The sequence below is a fragment of the Protobothrops mucrosquamatus genome, unplaced genomic scaffold (genome assembly GCF_001527695.2).
Source record: "Protobothrops mucrosquamatus isolate PMUCROS unplaced genomic scaffold, P.Mucros_1.0 scaffold504, whole genome shotgun sequence".
NCBI classification, from domain to species: Eukaryota; Metazoa; Chordata; class Lepidosauria; order Squamata; family Viperidae; genus Protobothrops; species Protobothrops mucrosquamatus.
In genome coordinates this window covers 87,989-108,790 of record NW_015386820.1, presented here as the reverse complement: position 1 = coordinate 108,790, position 20,802 = coordinate 87,989, and the positions used below count along the sequence as shown (strand labels likewise).

At 38.1% G+C, this 20,802-nt stretch overlaps 1 protein-coding gene across 1 annotated transcript; it reads right to left on the bottom strand.

Annotated features, from left to right (window-relative positions):
• Window positions 1-3,177: 3,177 nt before the first annotated feature.
• Window positions 3,178-17,509, bottom strand: TYRP1 (tyrosinase related protein 1). The gene is made up of 7 exons (XM_015816818.1): window positions 17,149-17,509; window positions 12,940-13,262; window positions 12,081-12,285; window positions 9,166-9,333; window positions 6,038-6,217; window positions 4,160-4,306; window positions 3,178-3,377 (listed from the first exon to the last, which is right to left on the bottom strand). The coding sequence occupies exons 1-7, from the start codon at window positions 17,507-17,509 to the stop codon at window positions 3,178-3,180; spliced, it is 1,584 nt and encodes a 527-aa protein (XP_015672304.1).
• Between the last annotated feature and the right edge of the window lie 3,293 nt (window positions 17,510-20,802).

The window sequence follows — 20,802 nt, the reverse complement described above, 5'->3', positions numbered from 1 at the left end:
TCTATGATCTATTTTCTCCATCTGTGTCCTTTATTTAATCATCAGAAATGTAACATTTTGACAGCACATACACAATGCAAACCCCGTTTTCTTTGAATTATAAATATCATTGAATTTCACAATCCCTTTGGATCATGTATGAACTTTAGCATCTCACACCATTTATTTAAGAACAATGCAAATATTACCATCTTTAAGTTCAATTTTAATCCAAGAAATTATTTTCTTATTGTTCTGCCCTGTGCTGATCCATGCTAATCCTAACTAAACTGAACCTAGCAGAACTTATTCACTTCAACGTAGACTAGTTGTGGAATATAATCACAATAATATAATTAAATCCATACCCAGGAAAAGGGGACAACCCCCTTCCCCTCAAAACTGGAAAATTATATCAGCTGTGCATAAATTCAACACGACAATTCAGCGCTACGGTTCAGCCAACATAACTAAGGAAAGCCAAGAATTCTGTCCACCAGAATTAATGAGCACATGCTTTTCTGTGCTGCTAACCCACTCAAATTGCTCTTGTCTGGGCAGATCAAATGTTGTAGAGTTAATAAGAAACCTTTGATCTCTGATGTACTGATATCAGAACAAAATTAAATGAGCTTGAACTAGGGGTGTCAAACTGTCGGCCCACGGGCTGGATGCGTCACACGGAAGCCGCGCCCACCCCATTGCCGGCAATGGCAAAACAATCCCGATACGTCATGTGACGTCACGTGACGTCGCAAGTTTGACATGTCTGTTGACAAATCTGGGGAGACCGAGGTTGTAATCCACTCTAGCCATTGAAAACCTCGGAGGATTTTGGGCCAGTCTCTCTCTCTCTCTCTCTCTCTCTCTCTCTCTCTCTCTCTCTCTCTCTCTCTCTCTCAGCTCAAGTATTTCAAAGAGTTGTTGTTATGGGGGGAAAAGGGAAGAGGAAATACAGTATATACAGCCCTGAGGTTCTAAAGGAAAAGTGAAATGGAAGCAAAGGAACAAGTAACACACATACAAAAGCTATGGGTGTTCTCTTTTTTTCTCAACAGCCAACGTAATGGCTCATATTACAGTTTACGAATGTGCTTGATTTAATGATTTTTTTTTCCTCTGAAAAGGCACAGATTATCTGAATAAAAAACATCAACGCCCCCCCCCCCCCGCAAAACATCTTGTCATATTCCTTGTTCTGGGACTGCTATACTCAGAGGGATTTGGGAATTTGGGGCTCTTTTGCAACTATGGGTTTATCCCAACTGATCTTAATCCCAGTTCACGCAAGGAGGTGTGTGTTAGATCACAGTAGAGGATCTGAGGATGGATGATATTTTTATATCAATTTTGTGCTGCAGTGAACTTATTTTGTCATCAAGTTCTAGACTGCTGGTACTCTTTATGTCTGGGAAGATGGGAGACTAGTTCAGATGGTACAAAACCAGATGGACCCTGGGGGCTTTCTGAGTGCATTTGGGGATTTTTCCAGTGATTTTATAGACAGTTTCATTATATATCTTTGGAATATAGGGAGTCTTCAGCTTATCACCACAGTTAGGACCTGTATAGAAATGATTAGGGCATTGGACAAGATTGCTCCCATGTGCTCTCTACAGTTGCTTATCCTTGGGGAAGGGGGATGCCTTTGATTTACTGAGGCAATTTGGAAAATAAAGCCACTATATATTTGCCTGGAACAATATTGGCAAAGGAATCCTGGAGTGAATATGAATGAATCCAGATTTGGGCCTCCACTGTCAAGATGAGAATGGCAAAGTATGAATAGTTCTGCATTCTTATTGCATCTGTAGATCTTTGTCCAATGAACCTGCTCAGAATTACTTAGATCTGTTACGGAAGGAAAGGCAAGATATACTTTAGCACACCAACCTTTCCAGCTTGGTGCCCGGCCAAGCCTGTGTGTGTGTGTGTGTGTGTGTGTGTGTATGTGTGTGGCATGCACACACATGCATGCACACACAGCTCCACTGGTATGAGCGGCTGGCACTTATTCTCACATGCAAAGCTCCAGTTGTACGAGTGGAGGTCGCTTGAACAGAGAGCGCTTGTGCTCGTATGTAAAGCTCTACTTGCACGAACAGAGAGTGCTCATGTGCAAAGCTCCATTTGTATAGCCCAGTTTCGAACAGTCTGCAGCCCGATAGTGAGCTGTGGCCCAAGGGGTTGAGGACCTCTGCTCTAGCAGACTGCAAAGATAATGTTTTCCAGTTCCTTTTCAGATTTAGTCATTTGTGTTTGGTTGGATTGAATGTCAGTTGGGCATGATCTAGCATGATGAGTGAGGTAACCTCTTACAGAGGGATCTTGTTCAGCCTGAGGAGGTTGAGAGGATCTTCTTTGATATCATCAGTGGATTGGACAAATGCCTAACCTGGATGGATGGATGGATATGGATGGATCTTTGGGATTCAGGAGTTACAATATTAATATCTCTTTGAGGGAATTTTTCCCAAAAATGCTTAGAGCCTTATTTGGGCATACCTCAATATAAACTTAGTTTCAGAAAAACACATAGTTATAGGCTGCTGAGATACTAGAATTAGCTTGCTATTGAGGTGTACAGAGACAGACTAGCTGGTGACTGAATCCTAAAAAACAGGACAGCTTTTTCCTTGGTGCTAGTAGCATTTTGTGATATCTTATCACAAGTTTTTTTTTTCCTTCTGTTCAATCATGTCCAATTCAGAGACTGCTTCTCTGAAGTTTTCTTGGCAAGGTTTTCAGAAGTGGTTTGCCATTGCCTTCTTCCTAGGGCTAAGAGACAGTGACTGACGAAGGTCAGCCAGCTAACTTAATACCTAAATTGGGATTAGAACTCAGATGCTTTCTAGCCAGATGCTTTCACCACTACATCAAACTGGTTCTCAGAACAAGATCAGCATAAACTTAATTTTTGCACCATCTTCCACATAAAAGCAGTTAATACATACTTAATAACTACTTTAACTTCTGTAAAATATTCATTGTTAGTCTTTTATAATGTGAACATACTGTAGATAGAACAGGATTGAAGTGGGTGAAATCAGTAGAAACGTTGAACCGGTCTAAGAAAGAATATGGATTTGAGATATAAATATTAGATAAAGGAAGATTTTTCTCACTCTGAAATGTGCTTTCTTGAAAGCTTGCATCAGACACAATAGATGCCATCAAATGCAGATAAGTCACTTATCTTCACACATTTGATTGCCTCGGGGTTGGAATGCTGTCATAATCATCTGAATAGGTCAGATGATGATCTGTGAGAAGTGGCTGATGTTCCTCCTGTCTCTTGGAATATACAATACAAGAGGCAGCCGCAAATATAATTGCAACCAGGATCAAAGCAGCAACTATTGCAATCGTTATGATTTCAGTCACACGGAGAGCTGGAGCTGAAAGAAATGGGGAAAAACATAAAGAGAGTCTCAGTTTTGTATGCTGGTTAACCCATTTGGGAATTTATTTTTAGACAATGTGGAAATTAACCTTATTCCAATAATTTCAGAATCTTATTGACTGCAGCCCTATCCCTCTAGAAACAGCTATTTTTAAAAAATGTCCCCTTAAATTGCCATAGATCTAAAATTATAGGCTTTATGTGTTGTTTGTTTCTAAGCATTTCTAAGCTGCCCAGTTCCCAAAACCATTCTTTCTTTTTTTTAGCCAATTGAAATACTGAATTGATGGAATGCATCCTATAAGAGTCTGAATTCAGTTCAAACCTTGAGCTGTTTACTCTGAAATATAAACGCATGAAATGAAACAAAAGCTTTTGGTAACATTACTAGAAAATATCATGTAGTCAACTCAGAAAATTTGTTCTTCGTCATTAAAAATCGGGCTGTTTGTCATATCAAGACATTGCAATTTTTAATTGATTTGTCTTGTAGATTTATTTGCTGTATTTTGCTGATTCTAAAAAGGAGCATTCACCATTTATCAAATATTTTTTCTTAAACAGATCAACCAAGATATTCCAATTTTAAAAACCATGTATTTGATGCTTAGCCTGATTAGTATTTAATGGTTCAAACAAGTCAAAGCAGCTGCAAAAATCAATACAACCCATTATGGTTATTTTGCACATGATATATCTGCAAATAGTACATTTTCTTTTGATCTAAGTGAAAAAAAAATGTGCTGCATGATGAAAAGAAAAGATTACATAACTTACATGGCCACTGAACTTCATAACTGTAGCCCAGGTTTTCTGGTGCTGTAACAAACATCTCATCGTTGGTTACAGGAGGCCAAAATGGTACCATATTGTACTGTCTGTTGTGTCCAATGGGGGCATTTTCTAGTGGGTATGTTGAGTTATCTAAAGAAAAGGAAGTAATTATTAAAATTTGAGAACTTGGAATTAAATATTTAAATAGGTTTTCAGGTTTGACATTATTCGTGGCAGATAAAACAATACTAAATGTTAGATTAAACAGCAGTATCTGCCTATCTCAGGCCTTTGGGAAGGACTTGATAAATCGACAAAAATGCCCAGTCCAGTTTTAAAAAGCTGACTATGGGACCAAACATAATGTTCACCTAACTGCCAAACCTCGCAAAGCTTAGAATAGATTCACAGATAGGACCAATCAGTATTCTATAATAATGTTGTTCGTTGAGTGAATCAAAGATTTGCAATTGTGTGTGTGTGTGTGTGTGTGTGTGTGTGTGTGTGTATTTCTAAACCATTCAGGTGCCTTAAAGCATCTGAAAATCTGAACTTATACTTTGGAGTATCCCTGTGAACCTTCCATAGAATTTTTGTATTGAAAAGTATTCTAGAACCCATTCTAAAATAAGGATGGTCTATCGGATGTACTCCAGATGCTTTGAGTAACAATTCCACAACTCCTTGACAATGACCATGAAGACTGAGACTGATGGGAGTTGAAATCCAGGTTGTTATTCTTGTTTTAAGGAATTTTCCCCACTCATGACTAGCAATAGCACTCATATACTGCTTCACAGTGCTTTTCACAGCCCTTTCTAAGCAGTTTACAGAGTCAGCTTATTGCCCCCAACAATCTGGGTCCTCATTTTACTGACCTCAGAAGGATGGAAGGTTGAGTCAACCTTGAGCCCCGTCAGGATCAAACTGGCAAACTGCAGGCAGCCGGCAGGCAGCAGAAGTAGCCTGCAATACTGCATTCTAACCACTTGCGCTACAACGGCTTGTGAATATTTGTGATATTCACAAAGTGTCACTTTTGCTTCATGGAAGCTGAAAATTTATTCATCTGAATATTCAAGCTTGGACGCTGATCATGGATGCAATGAATAAACTGAGCAAGTTCTTAGTCAACTACTGTATTAATTTTCTGCTGACATAATCTTGTGAGACTTATCATGCCTTCCTATCTTTCAGTGCATTTGAAAGCTGTTGCTCTCATGGTACAGTCTCTACAATTTTCTTTTTATTATCATTTTTTTATTCTGCAAGACTCACAAAGAACCATTTAACTTCTACCGTGCCACTTCCTTTTGGCTGTTTTTGCTCAGCAAAGCATGGCATGAACTTAAGGAATTCTCCTGCAGCAATGAACAGTCATATGAATCTTAAGAAATGCCATTTGACTTGCTATTAAAACACACAGAGAGTGTTGCCATAAGATTTTTTTTTAAAGATTACCTTCAAATGTATACACTACAACAGAGTGTGTATTGTTTTGCTTTTCTTTTGGGAGATGGAAAAACAGATACACATTCGTGAAGTTAGGAGATTAAAAAAAAGGTTAGTATTTCTGTTTCTTGGATCTGCTGATGCAAGGAAATTACTGTATATACTGTTGATAAAGGATAAACCATACCAGAAGACCATAAGCTCTTCTGGTATGGTTTATCCTTTATCAACAGTATATATAGTAATTCCTTTTGGGGACTAGATTTTATTCTGCTTCTAGTAAGAAGAGAGAAAGGATGATATTGCATTTGGTTGCCTTGCTGCGATGGGATCTTAGCATCTTCTTTAATTTATCTCAAGCATTTGTATTGGGTATGGATTGTACCTCGGATTTTATACAGAGGAATATCATAAATCCAGACATCTCACCAGGATTATGCCTTCTCAGCCATTCATCAAAAACAGCATCTGTAAACGTGTGGAGGAGGACAAAAATGGGGTCATTTGGGGATAAATGAGTTTGCCCTCCAGTTCCATTCAAAAAGAGATGAGCCAGATTGTGAAGGCTTCGCACTGCTGGATCATACTTTCCCGAAGGATTGCTGTAGCCTGGACATAGAAATAAAGAAGAGGAACAATTGAGAAGCAATTCTGGAACTCTTGCCTGTCCTAGCTAAGCACAATCCTGCCTAACATAACATCAGAAAACTGTCTTGATTTTCTCCGCAGAAATTGCATTGCTATATGTATGTATATAAAACGGATCATCCCATAGCCCTGACATAACTTCTTGTTTCCCAAGAACAGATAAACTTGAGATCAGTGATTTTTAGCAACATATTACAATATGCTGGGCTCAGATGTTTGTTGCACTAAATGAGGTGGAAGACACGGAAAGTGAAGAGGGAGGGAAGAGGGAGAATGTGCTTTCCATCCTTGAATAAAACAATTACTTTGTATCAAATTGGCAATAATATACTTGAAATCTCTGTATGCATTTAATAAATGTGGGTGCTCCTCTGCTCTCCAGGGAAGAAGATATTTTTTTCAGTTCTCCATGTGTGAAGTGACTTTGGGCTTCTGAAAAACCCAACTGTTCCAACATTCTAGATTCTTGGGATGTATGAATCTCGATTGTTATTCAGCCTAATGATAGGATGAAGTTAGGTGGCTGGAGTGAATAAAATTAAGTATTTAGTATAGTGTATTTAGCATCCTGTATATTAATTCCTTGCAAATTCATTCTTGCAATATTACTATGCTTTTTTTTTTTAACACACTTGTGGAACAGCCCTGTCTAGGTTCTGGGATATTTCTCATTCTTAAAACTCTGTCTTTAAATATGTATCTGGTGCTGACTATGTTTTTAGCCTTCATCAAAATCTGAGCGAGTAAAAGAGAGAAAGAGAGAGAAATATTCCCCTGCTCACTCTCATCAGGAGCTCAAGAGTTTTTATAGGAGACCAAAAAATAGTCAGTACCAGATACATATATATAAAAAATGCTCAACTCAACTGAAGTGCCTGTGGCCAAATTTAAATCCACATAAATAACTTTGTGTTAATTTTTCTCAGCCCTTTTCTTTTCCACCTCTCCTCCATTTGCTATTGATGTTCTGATGTTTGCCATGTCTCGGCAAAAAAGAAAAAAGAAAAGAAAAGAAAAAAACTCTGTTAATTTTGCTTGCATAAAATATCCATGTTGTTCAATGCTAGTAAATACAAAGCAATTAAGCAAAATGCCAGAACCTGCATACTTAACTAATAATTGGGAGTTCACACTCTCCTATCAGGTGTTGGTACACCTTAACTGCAGAAGCCAACTTGGTTGTACCAAAATATATTATTCTAAATATGCAATAACATAAGGAAAGATGATACAACCAATTATTTCCCAGATATACTTATTTTTTTTTTAAGGTTGAGGACAAGATGACATTCTCATCAATTGAAATAGGGTACGGGATTATATATTTTCACCGTTCAGTCTTGTAGGTGAAATGTATTGAGCCATTTGATCATGTCAGATATTAAGCTGTAATATTGTATCTCCAAATGTGATACAAGTAAAAATACCTGTGGACATGTCTGTTATGATGATTTAGATTAACCATGATAATTTTCCTCTGAGACAAAAAGTCAGTGTTGTTAAATGAGGCAGTCAGTAAATGAGGACTACCTGTATTTCTTCTGCTGAATTGGGTTTCTGAATTGTTTGCTGTCGGTGGTTCTTTTCTGACTTGCCTCCATATCTTAATATAAGGATAGCTATACCACCTAAACTGGGCCTGTGTAAATAATTTGTCCAGTTGGGCCCATATTATATTTAACTGTATTCGGTCAATATATTTAATTAAATCAAAGTTGATCGGCGGAGCCACTTAATTTAATGAATTGGGAAAGGTCATGCTAATTTTATTTAGAATGCTTTTTGTACATTAGTAAAGTCCACTTTGCACAATAAAAAATGATGCCTGCTATAAAACTAAGATTATATTACCAAAACCTGGTGGCAAAATAGCAGAATTTCAGCAGCAGCATTTCAAAGGGGTTTTCAAGTCTTAACAGGGTTTGAAGGATAGCAACAGTAGTAGTTTATCTCCCTAAAACTTCATGTTCCTATTCTCACATCAAAGTAACCCTGAGGACTATTTTGGGCCTATTTTCTGAAATGGAGTGTGTGTGTGCACATGTGTGTGTGTAACTTAAAGGATAGGAATTCTAGCAGCTTGTATCTCAAAGGTCTCCGTATCTCATTTCCACCTTTAATCCCACCCCATCCTCCAATTTTAGCCTTTCATTTTCCAGAGACATCTCAAAATGGTTTCCTGGGCCCACCAGAAAGTTGGGAGTTTCCATTTGACCCTGGATCTCTCAGGGATGGGCTACCCTGAGGCTTGATAAATCATGATCTAATGATGGGTAAGACATTTGCTATGACCTATATTCCTCTGCCTATGTGCTGCCTAACATGTATAGGTATAATATAATATGCAGAGAGATGGACATTTTGAGAATATCACTGCTTTTAATAAAATCAAGAATATGCTATGCTTTGAAGTGTTTAATAATAATAAAAAAATCATTCTCTGGACAAAGTACTGTAAGTCTTAGCTTCAAATAGTATTACTGCTGATGTTGATAAGACCAACATTTGCTTTAATTTCGCCAATAACTGGCAGGGTTACTGATTTTGAGAAAACCCACTGAATTCAATAAAAGAGTTCCCCTCATCCTATTTGTTTCCAGACTTGGAAAATCAGATAATGAAACTTGGGGAGGATTTCCTAAACCAGGGGTAGGCAACCTTGGCTCTTTTATGATTCGTGGACTTCAACTTTCAGTATTCCCGAGCCAGCATGGCTGGCTCAGGAATTCTGGGAGTTGAAGTCCACGAGTCATAAAAAAGCCAAGGTTGCCTATCCCTGTCCTAAACCATTTCTTTTCCCACAAAAGGATTTGAACAGTTTTTACCCACTTCAGTGTGGGTTAGGAGTGTGGTGGATTTCACCTTTGGCTTCAAGAGTTTGTTTATTTGTTTCCTTTGGAGTGACTTGCCTTCTACGCTGTTACGGAAACTGTCTGCTGAATTGGAGTAGAACGGAGGTGTGTCAAAGAATCCGACTTCTAAGCAAAGAGCAACATCCTGAGGCTCTGGAAGGCGCTGCACCATGGGACGGGCTACATTTCCAGCTGGATTGCGTCTAATTGGACCACCTTCTGTGCCTGACATTTGAAAAAAACCAAAAACAAAACATGGGCATGAGGCAGGGGGAATAAGATTTAATGGATTATCAGGTTAATCTCATAATCTAAGAAATAATGCAGGGAAGGCATTTTAGGGGGAAAAAATCCCATATTCTTCCTTTTTAGCTAAGAACTATTCACAGTTAATGTTGCATGTCACTACCTAACCTGCTGAATTCCTTTTATTTTTCCAAAGGTAACTTATCATATGCTAAATACCGAAAATATATAGGTGATTTATACATGATCTGCTTGTGCTCAATTGTTATGTTTTCTCCCTAACTGGAACTTTATTTTACTCTATTTATGCGTTCGTTTTCCCCAAAGCAGGCTGGATAAAAATAAAATGAAATAAATGGTATTAATTTGCATATACATTGTTTCCCAATATGTATATTTTTGGTGTAGATATTTTGAGCTGTGAATTAAACTAGAAAATTCCAAATGTGCAGCTATTGATATATACAAGGTATATTGGTGTTTATGTAAGTTTGAAGAGGGTAAATTGAATCACTTAAACACAAAACATTAGTCTGAATAGATCTCTTTCTCTGCTACTTTGGGGCTCTTGTATGGTAGTAGAAGGAGGGTGACAGCAATATCATTTCGGCTTATATAAAGGGTAATAGATCATTGTGATATTAAGACCTACTTTTAAGACATTGAGTCAGAAAGATTCTTATTTAATTTTTGCCTCTGCCATTAATTAAATCAATGGCTTAGATTACAGATGTAATGCTGAGACACTAGGTCAGGGGTCTTCAAACTTGGCCCTTTTATGACTTGTGGACTTCAACTCCCAGAATTCCTCAGCCAGAGTGGCTGGCTGAGGAATTCTGGGAGTTGAAGTCCACAAGTCATAAAAAGGCCAAGTTTGAAGACCCCTGCACTAGGGCAATGTTTCTCAGCCTTGGCAATTTTAAGGAGGATGGACTTCAACTGAATTCTGGGAGTTAAAGTCCACCCATCTTAAAGTTGCCAAGGTTGAGAAACATTGTGCTAGAGACCCATTTGTCTCCCTCAACCTCTTGTACACAACACATATAGCCTCTGCAAAATGTTGTTGCAAAATTGTAACTTTTAATGAAATAGTAGGGAAAAAATTAACACAGGGAAGAACCATGTTTTTGAACTGGGACCTCCAATGTGGATCTCAAACCAATGTGTCCCAGAAAAAAGCTAGACATTCTGCCTTGAGCGACAATCATATACACACATACATATATGCATACATACATGCATACATAACTATTCAAATTTACTGAGACAGTCTTCCTGGAAATAAGAATGATTAACATCTGTTAAGATACCCATAGACTGGCTTTGCAAGCCACTACTTTCTCTCATCTTCTCAATATGGCAAAAATAATGTTATCTGACATTATAATATTGTTTTACAGAATACTCAATACAAAATACTTTAAATAATATTTGCCATATGCTTATTCTGTTAGGAAAGGAAGGCTTTACAAAATGGGATGAGAATTGCTGAGCTGTTAGATGTCTACTTTTTTTTAATTGAAACTAGGGCTATGCAATATGGATCTGCCTGCAACCCATAAGCTCTTTTTTCAGGATCTTGGAATCCCCTGAGTTTGTTCAAGAACTCAAGAGCAAATCACCAAAATAAATAGATAAAAATTAGAAGTGAGATTTCTTGCAAATTGAGACAAACAAAATAAAAGGTTACCACCACCCCAAAAAACCCCCAACCAAGCAAAAGTCATAAATATATAATCAGAAATATATAACTTGTAATATAATGATATAATTACTTCACCTTCTACAGGTCTTGGTTGTTGAGGAAAAATATTAAAAATGGAGTCACTGACTAAGGACTTCCTCTGTTCTAAACATTGAAGCAGCCACATAAATAAAGTGACAAAAATTGTTAGATTAAATATACTTTAAGAGAAGCCAGACCTTAGGGGGCATGTAGTCTATGTTTCTGTACAGATCAAAGAAACTTTTTTCTCCTTGCTGGGTGATGGGTTGCATGACCTGATTCTATTTATCTTTAGATCCTTATACAAGAAAAGCAAGGCCAAAAGTAGCTTAACCAGGGTAATGGAATGCAGCTTGCCAAACATCTCATTGTTTGCAGCTTAAGGAGAAATTTAGAGAATACAGAACAACAGAGTTGGAAGGTACCTTGGAGATCTTCTATCTAGTCCAATCACCTGCTTAAACAGGAGATCCTATATCATTCTGGATAAATGGCTATCTAATCTCATATTTAAAAAAAACTCTCATGATGGAGCACCCACAACTTCTGGAGGCAAGCAGTTCCACTGATTAATTGTTCTCATTTTCAGGAATTTTCTCCTTAGTTCTAGATTGAATCTCTCTTTGATATATTTTCACCTGTTACTTCTTTGGGTGCTTTGGAGAATAGTTGAGTCCCTCCTCTCTGTGACAGCCCCTCAAATATTGGAACACTGCTATCATGTCACTCCTAGTTCTTCCCTTCATTAGACTAGGCATATATTTGGAAGAAAGCAGAATGTTCCTCAACATCCAAAACTGGAAGTGTTTCACATGACAGTGATCTTGATCAATGATAAAAAGTGTTCATGTCCTCTGAATGAAATATGTAACGTTTTGGGTGTATGCGTGCAATTTGAGGTAAAGATACAATTAAGCTTGCTAGGTTCCATATCTGATATCTTTATTAGTCTTAAGGAAACTGTGATAACAGCTAAATAGCACTACAAATCTAGGCTTACTGTTGCAAATGGTTCCCAATACATCGTAGTCTTCAATAGCCTCACACAAGATGCGCCACTGGGAGAAGATTGAGTTGGGGCTGAGAAGAGAGTCATCAAAGCTGCTTCTGGATCCCATGAGATCATCTGTACAGATGTCACAGCTGTTCCTACCTGTGGCAAAGTTCCAATAAGGAAGGGCAAAAGAAGGATCCTGCAGCATATCCTGGTGGATAGAATATGGGATTCAGGATGAGCCATGCTGTGTTGCAGACAGAACCACACAATTCACAGGGAAATGCAAATCATTCTTGGCAGTTCCTTCTCTAGCAGACCACCATAATGAAGTTGGAACTTTGAATATATGGCTCTGAATATGATACTTCTCATTCTAATAAGAGACATTTGTGTGAAAAAAAATATCCTATTTCCATCCATCGGGAGTGGTCTTGTATACTCAGGGTATCTGCAGCCTGGATAGGTCCCTGGTGCTTTTCAAATGTTTTGAACTAAAACTAACTAATCTGACTTTTTCAGTATATGTATATGGTTATGGGAGTTTTGAATGATTTTATATTTAAACAATTGTCAAACAGCAGGTTGCCTAAACCACCCAATATTAATTATTTATAGCCGGGGTGTCCATCCTTGGCAACTTTAAGACTTTTGGACTTCAACTCCCAGAATTTCTCAGCCAGCCATGAATTCTGGGTGAAGTCCGCAAGTCTTAAAGCTGCCAAGGTTGAACACCCCAGATCTACAGTAGCTTTTCCAGTAGCTTCTTTTAGGCAAGGGAACATCATCACTCTTAACTGAAAATGAGGCGGGGCTTGCCTGTTCTTTGATCTGATACTAGGCAATATAAATAAAAATAATTTACCTGAATATCTCTTTCCAATTGTAGCAGGTGATATCTGTGCCAGGTGAGAAATGCTGGTCCTTCATGGGAGAAATCTACTCCATCAAAACTTCGTTGTCCAGGCCCAAGATAAGTTTTTCTGACCGAGTAATAATGAGACCACACAAAATAGTTATAAATGGACACATTTTCAAATTGTGGAATATTGCCATCAGGACCCAAGATCTCCTCATGTCTCCTAGTTGCGATCATAAAGTCAGGGTGTGTTGTTGTTTTGGCTTGCTGTAAGACTCTTAGAAATTCTCTCCTTTCTTCACTACTAAAGTCCAGAAGATTTTGTCTAACTGGAGATCAAGGAAATAGAATTAAAGCCATATTAAAGGAACAGTGATAACATGAATAGAAGACTGAAAATACATGCTTATCAATAACCTGGTTAAAAAAAGATCTCAAATCAAATTAAGTTTCAACAAGGTGTTGTACCTAGAGAAGATGGATAAAAATACTTAAATATTTTGAAATAAAATATAAAACCAGAATTGGGACTACACAGAAGTATAGGCTATTATATAATTTAATTCAATTTAGTTTGTAAATTATAAAGCCAAAGATTCTAAGGAAGGCTTCTATAGCTTCTATAGTTCGAAAGCATGCAAATGCAAGTAGATAAATAAGTACCACTTCGGTGGGAAGGTAACAGCGCTCTGTGACGCCATGCTGGCCTCATGACTATGGAAATGTTTTTGACAGCGCTGGCTCAATGGCCTTGAAACGGAGATGAACGCTGCCCCTCATAGTCGGCAATGACTAGGGGGTAAAATCCACAGGTTTTTTACCTTTTACCTTTTTACTTCTATAAATAATGTGACTATTTTGGCAGCTGAGAATTGGAATACCCTTTTGATGAAAACTTTCAGATTTTCTATGGTATAATAAAAAGTTTTAAATCAATATATTACCTCCTCACCCCCTCACTGCAAACAGAGGAAATACCTTGTGCATATAGGTCATTTTATTAATGCAGTTGCTTTTGATTTGGTATACCATTTATGAAGCAAAAGGAGATATATGAGCCATTCTTCAGATACATAGGTTAACATCATCTCGTGAATTTAAAAAAAAATGTATTTAATGAAGCTCATCAATTATAAGAGGGTTCTGGATTCTACATTTCATTTCATAACTTGAATTGGCTTATCAATTAATATGCCCCTTGAACCTGAATAAATGTGGATGTAGGTAAATTGCCCCTTGATGAATTTATTTATTTATCAGATTCATTGGCCACCCATCTTACTGAAGGTTAACTGGGTGGAATGAATGCATGATAAATTCAGACTTTTTCCGGAAGTAGAGGATGCACCAAGATTTAGCGCTGCATTGCAACAGAAAATGCATCCCCACTGCATGATGAAAAACACATCTTCATTATCGTCATTCACTAGTTACAATTTTTAGAAACTCTCCCACACTGCCTATTTGGAATGAAGTTTCTAGTAAGGGAAAGTTATAGTAATTGACATTTTACCTTCACTTAAACAAACAAACGAGGCTGGTACCTAGGCCATTAAAAAAACGCCACTGCAAATCTTGCATGCACATTGCAATCTAGAAACAATTTTTTTACTCTATATTGGTAAGATGTAGCTGCTTTATGTATTTCTTTGGGGATCTTCCATAGAGTTAATAAAAACAGTTAAAACAATATATCTCCATCACAGTCGCTCTCTCTATAAAATCACCACCTAATCTTGGTTTCCATGTCCAATGGCTACATTTAAATTTATTAAAATCTTAATAACATCTTGGTAATTTCATTACAATTTCTGTGGAGGAGATCAGTTGTGACTACACTTCTGAAGACCACCATCGAAAGACTTCATCTGAAACTCCGATAGGAAACTATTTCACAGAGATAACTCATAAAGTAAAAAATATAATGCTCTTATTTCCCAGATTTGCACATGGGAAAAATCTCTCAACACAGCATTTGGGACAACTAATGCACATAGCAGGAGGCAATAGCTTACCCAGACACCATGCAAATTATTCTCAGAAGCTTATTGGAAACTACAGTGGCACCCCAAAAACACTGTTTTTGACTTGGATAGCTGTCACCTGCCAGCAAGAGTTTCCCAAACTGCTCCAGCTGCAACTTTCCAATCCCATGGAAAACACATTTCAGTCAACATGATAAAGGACCTGTCAGGACCTCATTCAGGAAGGGCTGAAGCTAGACAAAGCTTTCTTTAGCTACAGCCTCCACTGTCTATCTAGCATTAGCTGCGAAGTTAGGCGTTTAGAAGGATCCCTAGTCGTGGCTTTCTTATTTTAGGGACAGTATCTCCCCACTTTATTATTACTGGGGCAGGAAAAAGGTCAGATGTCTTCTGGACAAACAATAAGCCTGTTTTGCAGGGATTCAAACTCAAGTTTCTACCCATCCAATTTCTATTGGGCTGCAGCCAATTAGTACTTCCACCCCATTCCTGGATTGGTTGGGAACAGAAATGTATAGCTGGCATACTGATGGTTCTTCAACCCAAACTGGTGAATGACTTCTCCAAACATCTTCATATCTATATTAAAGAACAGATAGAAGAGTGTGATGGAATGTGCACTGCAGCAGCAGAGCGGGAGGATTTTGGCGGCTCTAGAAAGAGACTGGATCAAGTCCTGAGCTAGATAGGGGAGGAGGGAAGAGGTTCGGGGCAACCCCACCCTAGAATCTCTCAGGTTATATTTAATACCTTAGAAATTTATAGCTTTAGTTTGACAAGATTCGGTCTATTAGATGTCTAACACATTGACGTCAGGTCCAAGCCAAGAGATGAGATAATGAGATCCAATTGAGTCCAACCCTTTATTTGCTTGATCCTAAATATATCCTGACAGATTCTAGGGTGTGGATAGCCTGAACCTCTTCCTTCCTCCCCCATCCAACTTATGACTCTTGATCCAAGCCTTTTTGGGAGAAAGCTGGCAAAATCCTTCCCACTCTGTTGCTGCAAGTGTACATTCTGTCACAGAGAGTATCAAACTATAGTTGCCTGGATGACTTTTCTTCCCCATAACCAACTGGTACTGTCCACTTAGGAAGGAGTGGAAGCATAGTAAAGCTGTGTCTGCAATCCATAACTCTCATAGATGCTGCAGAAAAATACCATGGTCAACGGTCTTGAAAGCTGCTGAGAGATCCAAAAGGATCAGGAGGGATGCAGTTCTCTTATCCAGGTCCTGATAAAAGATCATCCACCAGGATGAATGAAAGTGGATTCTGTCCTATATACGAGCCTGAATGTTGACCAAAAGAAATCCAGATAATCTGCTGCATTTCCCAACATACCAAATGTAACCTCTGAAGGTTCTTAAAAAAAAAGCCCTGAATTCTCACTTCTTCCTCGGTTTTCTGATTCAACACAAAGTATTTATTTATTGGATGAAATCATATACTGGGTTTCAGAGGGGTCATTTTTATTGTTCAACAAGAATACAAAATGCTGTTGAAAACAAATTATTTTACTGTTTTTTGAGGAGATTGTCTCAAATTCGTCCATTATTGTCTTCTTTTTACTAAATATTGCGCTAACATTCTTTCATCTTGCTGAATGCTTGGTCTTGGGAAGTATTCAAATTCCAGATAGCATTAGAAAAACAAATGAACAGCCATTTCTTGAAATCAAACATAGAAAACCTCATTTAGAATCATCCCTAATGGCCTGAACAGAAATATATTGCTATAGGGCTGCTGTTTATACCGTCTAGTGACCTTACTACAAGAAGCTTTCAAACTAAATATATATTTTCTGATTTTTATATTCCTCCTCCCTCAGATCTTCTTGTTCTGATCATCATCACCTTTTTTTAACAGTGAAGGAGTGTGAAGTTGGAAGGTCCACTACATCACTGTGAAACAAGTTAGCACTAGACTGCCAATCCAGTCATGAACATCCATGCATTTCCCAATTATCTACTTATGGTTTATTTGTTTTCTTTCTTTCTTTTTTAAAGTCTGCTTTTCTTTTAGATTTAGAGACTTAGGCTTGGGTGAGCAAGAGATGTAAAGATACATGCCAATACATTTGTCATTTGAGATGATCAGGCAGGTACCTCATGAAGTCATTCTTCAAACATCAGCATTATTAGTGGAAGGGCTAAGAAAGAAGCACCAGGGATCCGAAAAGTAGAACAGAAAGAAGAATGTGATCTCTTTCTTGCTATTGTGCTTACCTATAGTAATCTGCTGGTCACAGGTGGGACCAGTCCTGCCAGGTCGACATGAGCCACAGTTGTATCCATAGAAATTGTGGTTGCACCGACAAGTTCGGTTGAAGAAACGAAGAGGCCACTGCTCACGGTCATCTCGACCATCGTGCATATATTGAGGTCCATGGGGTCGGGAATCTGCTATCACTTGTACACACTGCCCTCTTCCAGAAGATGAGCCACAGGGATCTGAACCAGGAACCACTCCGGGAGACAGGTCTGGGCAACATTCGCCTTGGATCAGCGCATCCACTGTGGTACATTCTCGGGGAAACTGAGCATTAATTGCTTCCAACAGGAGGAATAACAGTATTGCAAGATGCATAGTAACTTTCAGATCCCACCAAAGCAAAGCTCTAAGGTTGTGTCTCTAGGTATTTGGGATATTCTCTTAATTTCTTTGTAGGAAAACAGGCTCTGAAATACAGGAGGGAAAAAAGGGATGTAAAAATTCATGTGTTTAATACCATAAACTCCTATTTCACCAATAAAAAGGAATCCTTGATTTCAATTTTTTTTTGGGAGAGCAGAATGCAACATTCTTCCAGAGTGCACAGTTATCAATATCAACATTCAGAACAACAGTAACTAAAAGTGTTGTTACTTTAGATCATTTAAAATAATTCTTGCCTCAATGCACTATAAGCCCCAGCATGGGGTTTGAAGAAAAAGATGCATACACACTTGTTGCAAATCCAAAGGAACCATGACATCCTTTAAGTTTAAACATTGTTTTCATCATTCCCGGAGAAAGCAGAAGCTGTAGATCCACCCAGCCATTCTTATATTTATATAATCAATCTATTTCAATCCACATATTTCTGTCCTCCTATCTCCTGCTTCTCCCTCTTCACAAACATAAATGAGCACAACTGCATTGTGTCCAATCCTCCAATTATATTTCCAAGTATATCACGCAAGAAACCTTTCCATGAATCACAACAATAGTTTACAATACCTAATAGTTTTAACATTCCTGCTCCGATAAACATAGCCCTGCTCCAAGTATAAATTACATACATTATGCACTTTATCACTCTAATTTCTCTCCGATATATATTTTCCAAGATCTCTGCCTTTTACCTTTTTTATTTACGGATGTCTTGAGCCCTTCTGGGTAGAATTTTCCTTTCATTCCCCTGTTTTCCCCTTGTTTCTCTACTCCCAAACCAAGCAGTGCTAATTGTTTGGGATAATCTGCTTTCTAATCCTGGCCTTGCCAACTATTTGGTTTGGCACAACCCTTTCTCTTTCTCTCTGCTTCTAATCCTTTTCTACCTCAATGGACTTCTTTCAATAAGTAGCTGAGCAGCACATGATGCTTTTCATGCTGATCTTGTGATTTTACAAGTTTCAGGAAATGTCAAAGGCAAGTAATTGCAATGAAAACAGAGAACCCCACACTGAGGAGGCTTAGTAGTTTTTATGCCAAGTGCAACAAAGCCCTTGTTTCTGTGTGTGTGTGTGTGTTTTTGTTATGGCATAAGGGTCTCCTTAAGGCATCTGATAAGTGGACCCTTTGCTGAAAGGCTTAAATAAATAGAATTCACCCTGTCCTGCTAAATTGATTGATTATGTGCCATCAAGTTGGTTTTCATTCTTAGGGAACATATGCATAGATTTTTTTTTTCCATGACAATCTAGACTCACCCTGTTTTTTCAAGTTTCTCAGTGGTACATTCATTGCCATCGCAACCAAGCCCATCCACCTTTTTGAAGGGCTCCCTCTGTTCTCCTTCCTTCCATCTCTCCAAACATAAGAGCCCCCCTCCCAAGAGCTGGGTCTTTGCACAGTGTATGCAAACCTCTCCCATACAATCCTTTTATGCAATGGCACAGTTAGCAAAACAATGCCTTTGTAATTCAGCAATTATATTGTTTCAAAGTTGGATTCAGCCACCAGGTAATTTTCTGATTTGCAGACATAAACCATCAATCAAAAATGGAACTTTTTGCTTTCTGTGAAACACAGAAGGTGGTTTAAAGATAAGCAATAGATAGAAGACTGAGCAGGACAAGTCTACCCAACCATGGGCATGTAGGAGGTCTAAGAAAGGAACAGAACAAAAAAATTCACATGGGATTCTACAGGCTTTGGAAAATCACAATATGTTAAGTTGGAAGCAAGTTTAAGGTTGAGTAGGATAAATTTTGGATTTGCAAGGTTCCTAAGTTTTTTGTAACCTCCACTCTGTCTTTGATTTGTCCCAGAAATACCAAGTAACTTAAAGTTATGGTCTAAAAAGATTTGTAGACAAAAATTAGGATTGGTTGCTTCCTAAAGATGATGGGAAGGGAAACACTCTCCTGGAGTTTATTTCATTCTTCCATTTCAGCAACGTTTCTCAAAGTTGGTGTCTTCCAAAAACAGACAAGAATTCTGGAAGACGCAGGTCTAATACAGCTGAAGAGTTCCAGGTTTGAAAAGGCTGCATTATTTTGCATTACTCAAGATCTTTTTGGAGGCTTCCCTTTCCCTTTACAGATATTTAGATGTTTTTCATTTGCCAGATGGAAGATTCAAGACTTTCTTCAAAATTCTATTCTTGAAATTACTCTGGAGAAATTGGTATCTTCAGATTTATTCTCATGGTAGTCTTTTGTGGATTATTAGTGTGTCTGTTTTATGTCCTCCTTTGTGTAAAAAAACCCCTGAAGCTGGAATACCACTATTCAGTTGCTGTCCTCACACTTGCACACACGCAAACACGCATATCTTTTTTGTCACACAATAAAAACCCTGAAGGAACATGACTACGCCAAAATGAACTTCTATGCCTGAGGGCAGAGTAAAACCCAGTTCACTCCAGTCCTATTCCAACATCTTCACCCTTATATTACAGTGACTTAGGAACAGTTGTATGAGCAACACTTGGACTGATGCTATCACCACTTGTTTTCTTCTACGGTTCCTTGTATTTTACTCCTAGTCTCCTATTTTTCTCTGGATCTCTCCTCCAATCTTTCATACATATGTTTTTTGCAATCAGTACCTCCCTCCAGGTGCAATGCATCCAAACTTTCATGCAGTTGTTTTTGTTTAAATGAAGTTAGCTTGCATTGGTGAAGGAAGTATCTAATAAAGTTCTCAAGGGAAAAGAGACAAACATTTAAAGTTCTGACTATATTCATATGCCCTGCTGGTTTAGCATAAATTGTCATTTGCTCACACCTGCTGACTCTGTGAACTGGTTAGACTACTGAACTAGAATGCATTCTGGTTTTGTCCTTCTGAAAGCAACTCAAGAAACAACAACAATCCATTGCTTAATGACTTCTTGGATGCCACATACAACTGGCTTACCCAGCCTGTGGCTGGCTTGTCGACTTCAGTGGCTTGCAGGTGGAATCAGAGAATGCTTGAGGGCACTCAACTAAGGTGGCTTTTATGATATGATATGACACGTTTCTTTCTTGCAATGGGCATGCTCATTCCTGAGCATGATGTCCTGAGAATTGCTTTCTAGAAAGCCGTGGGTGCAGCATGGATGAAGCTTAGACAAAATGAAACATAAGTATATAATATAATTTTATTTTACCTTAAATACAATTACTAATATTAACTGTTCTAACATGCTACTTATGTTTAATAATCTTCTGTTGCATTAAATATGATGG

Excerpts from the sequence above, each read along its gene's own strand:
- TYRP1 (XM_015816818.1), bottom strand. The coding sequence starts at position 17,509 with ATGCATCTTGCAATACTGTTATTCCTCCTGTTGGAAGCAATTAATGCT. Across the intron at positions 6,218-9,165 it reads TTTCCGTAACAGCGTAGAAG|GCTACAGCAATCCTTCGGGA; the intron begins GCAAGTCACTCC and ends TTCTATGTCCAG. Across the intron at positions 4,307-6,037 it reads GCTGAGAAGGCATAATCCTG|ATAACTCAACATACCCACTA; the intron begins GTGAGATGTCTG and ends CCTTTTCTTTAG.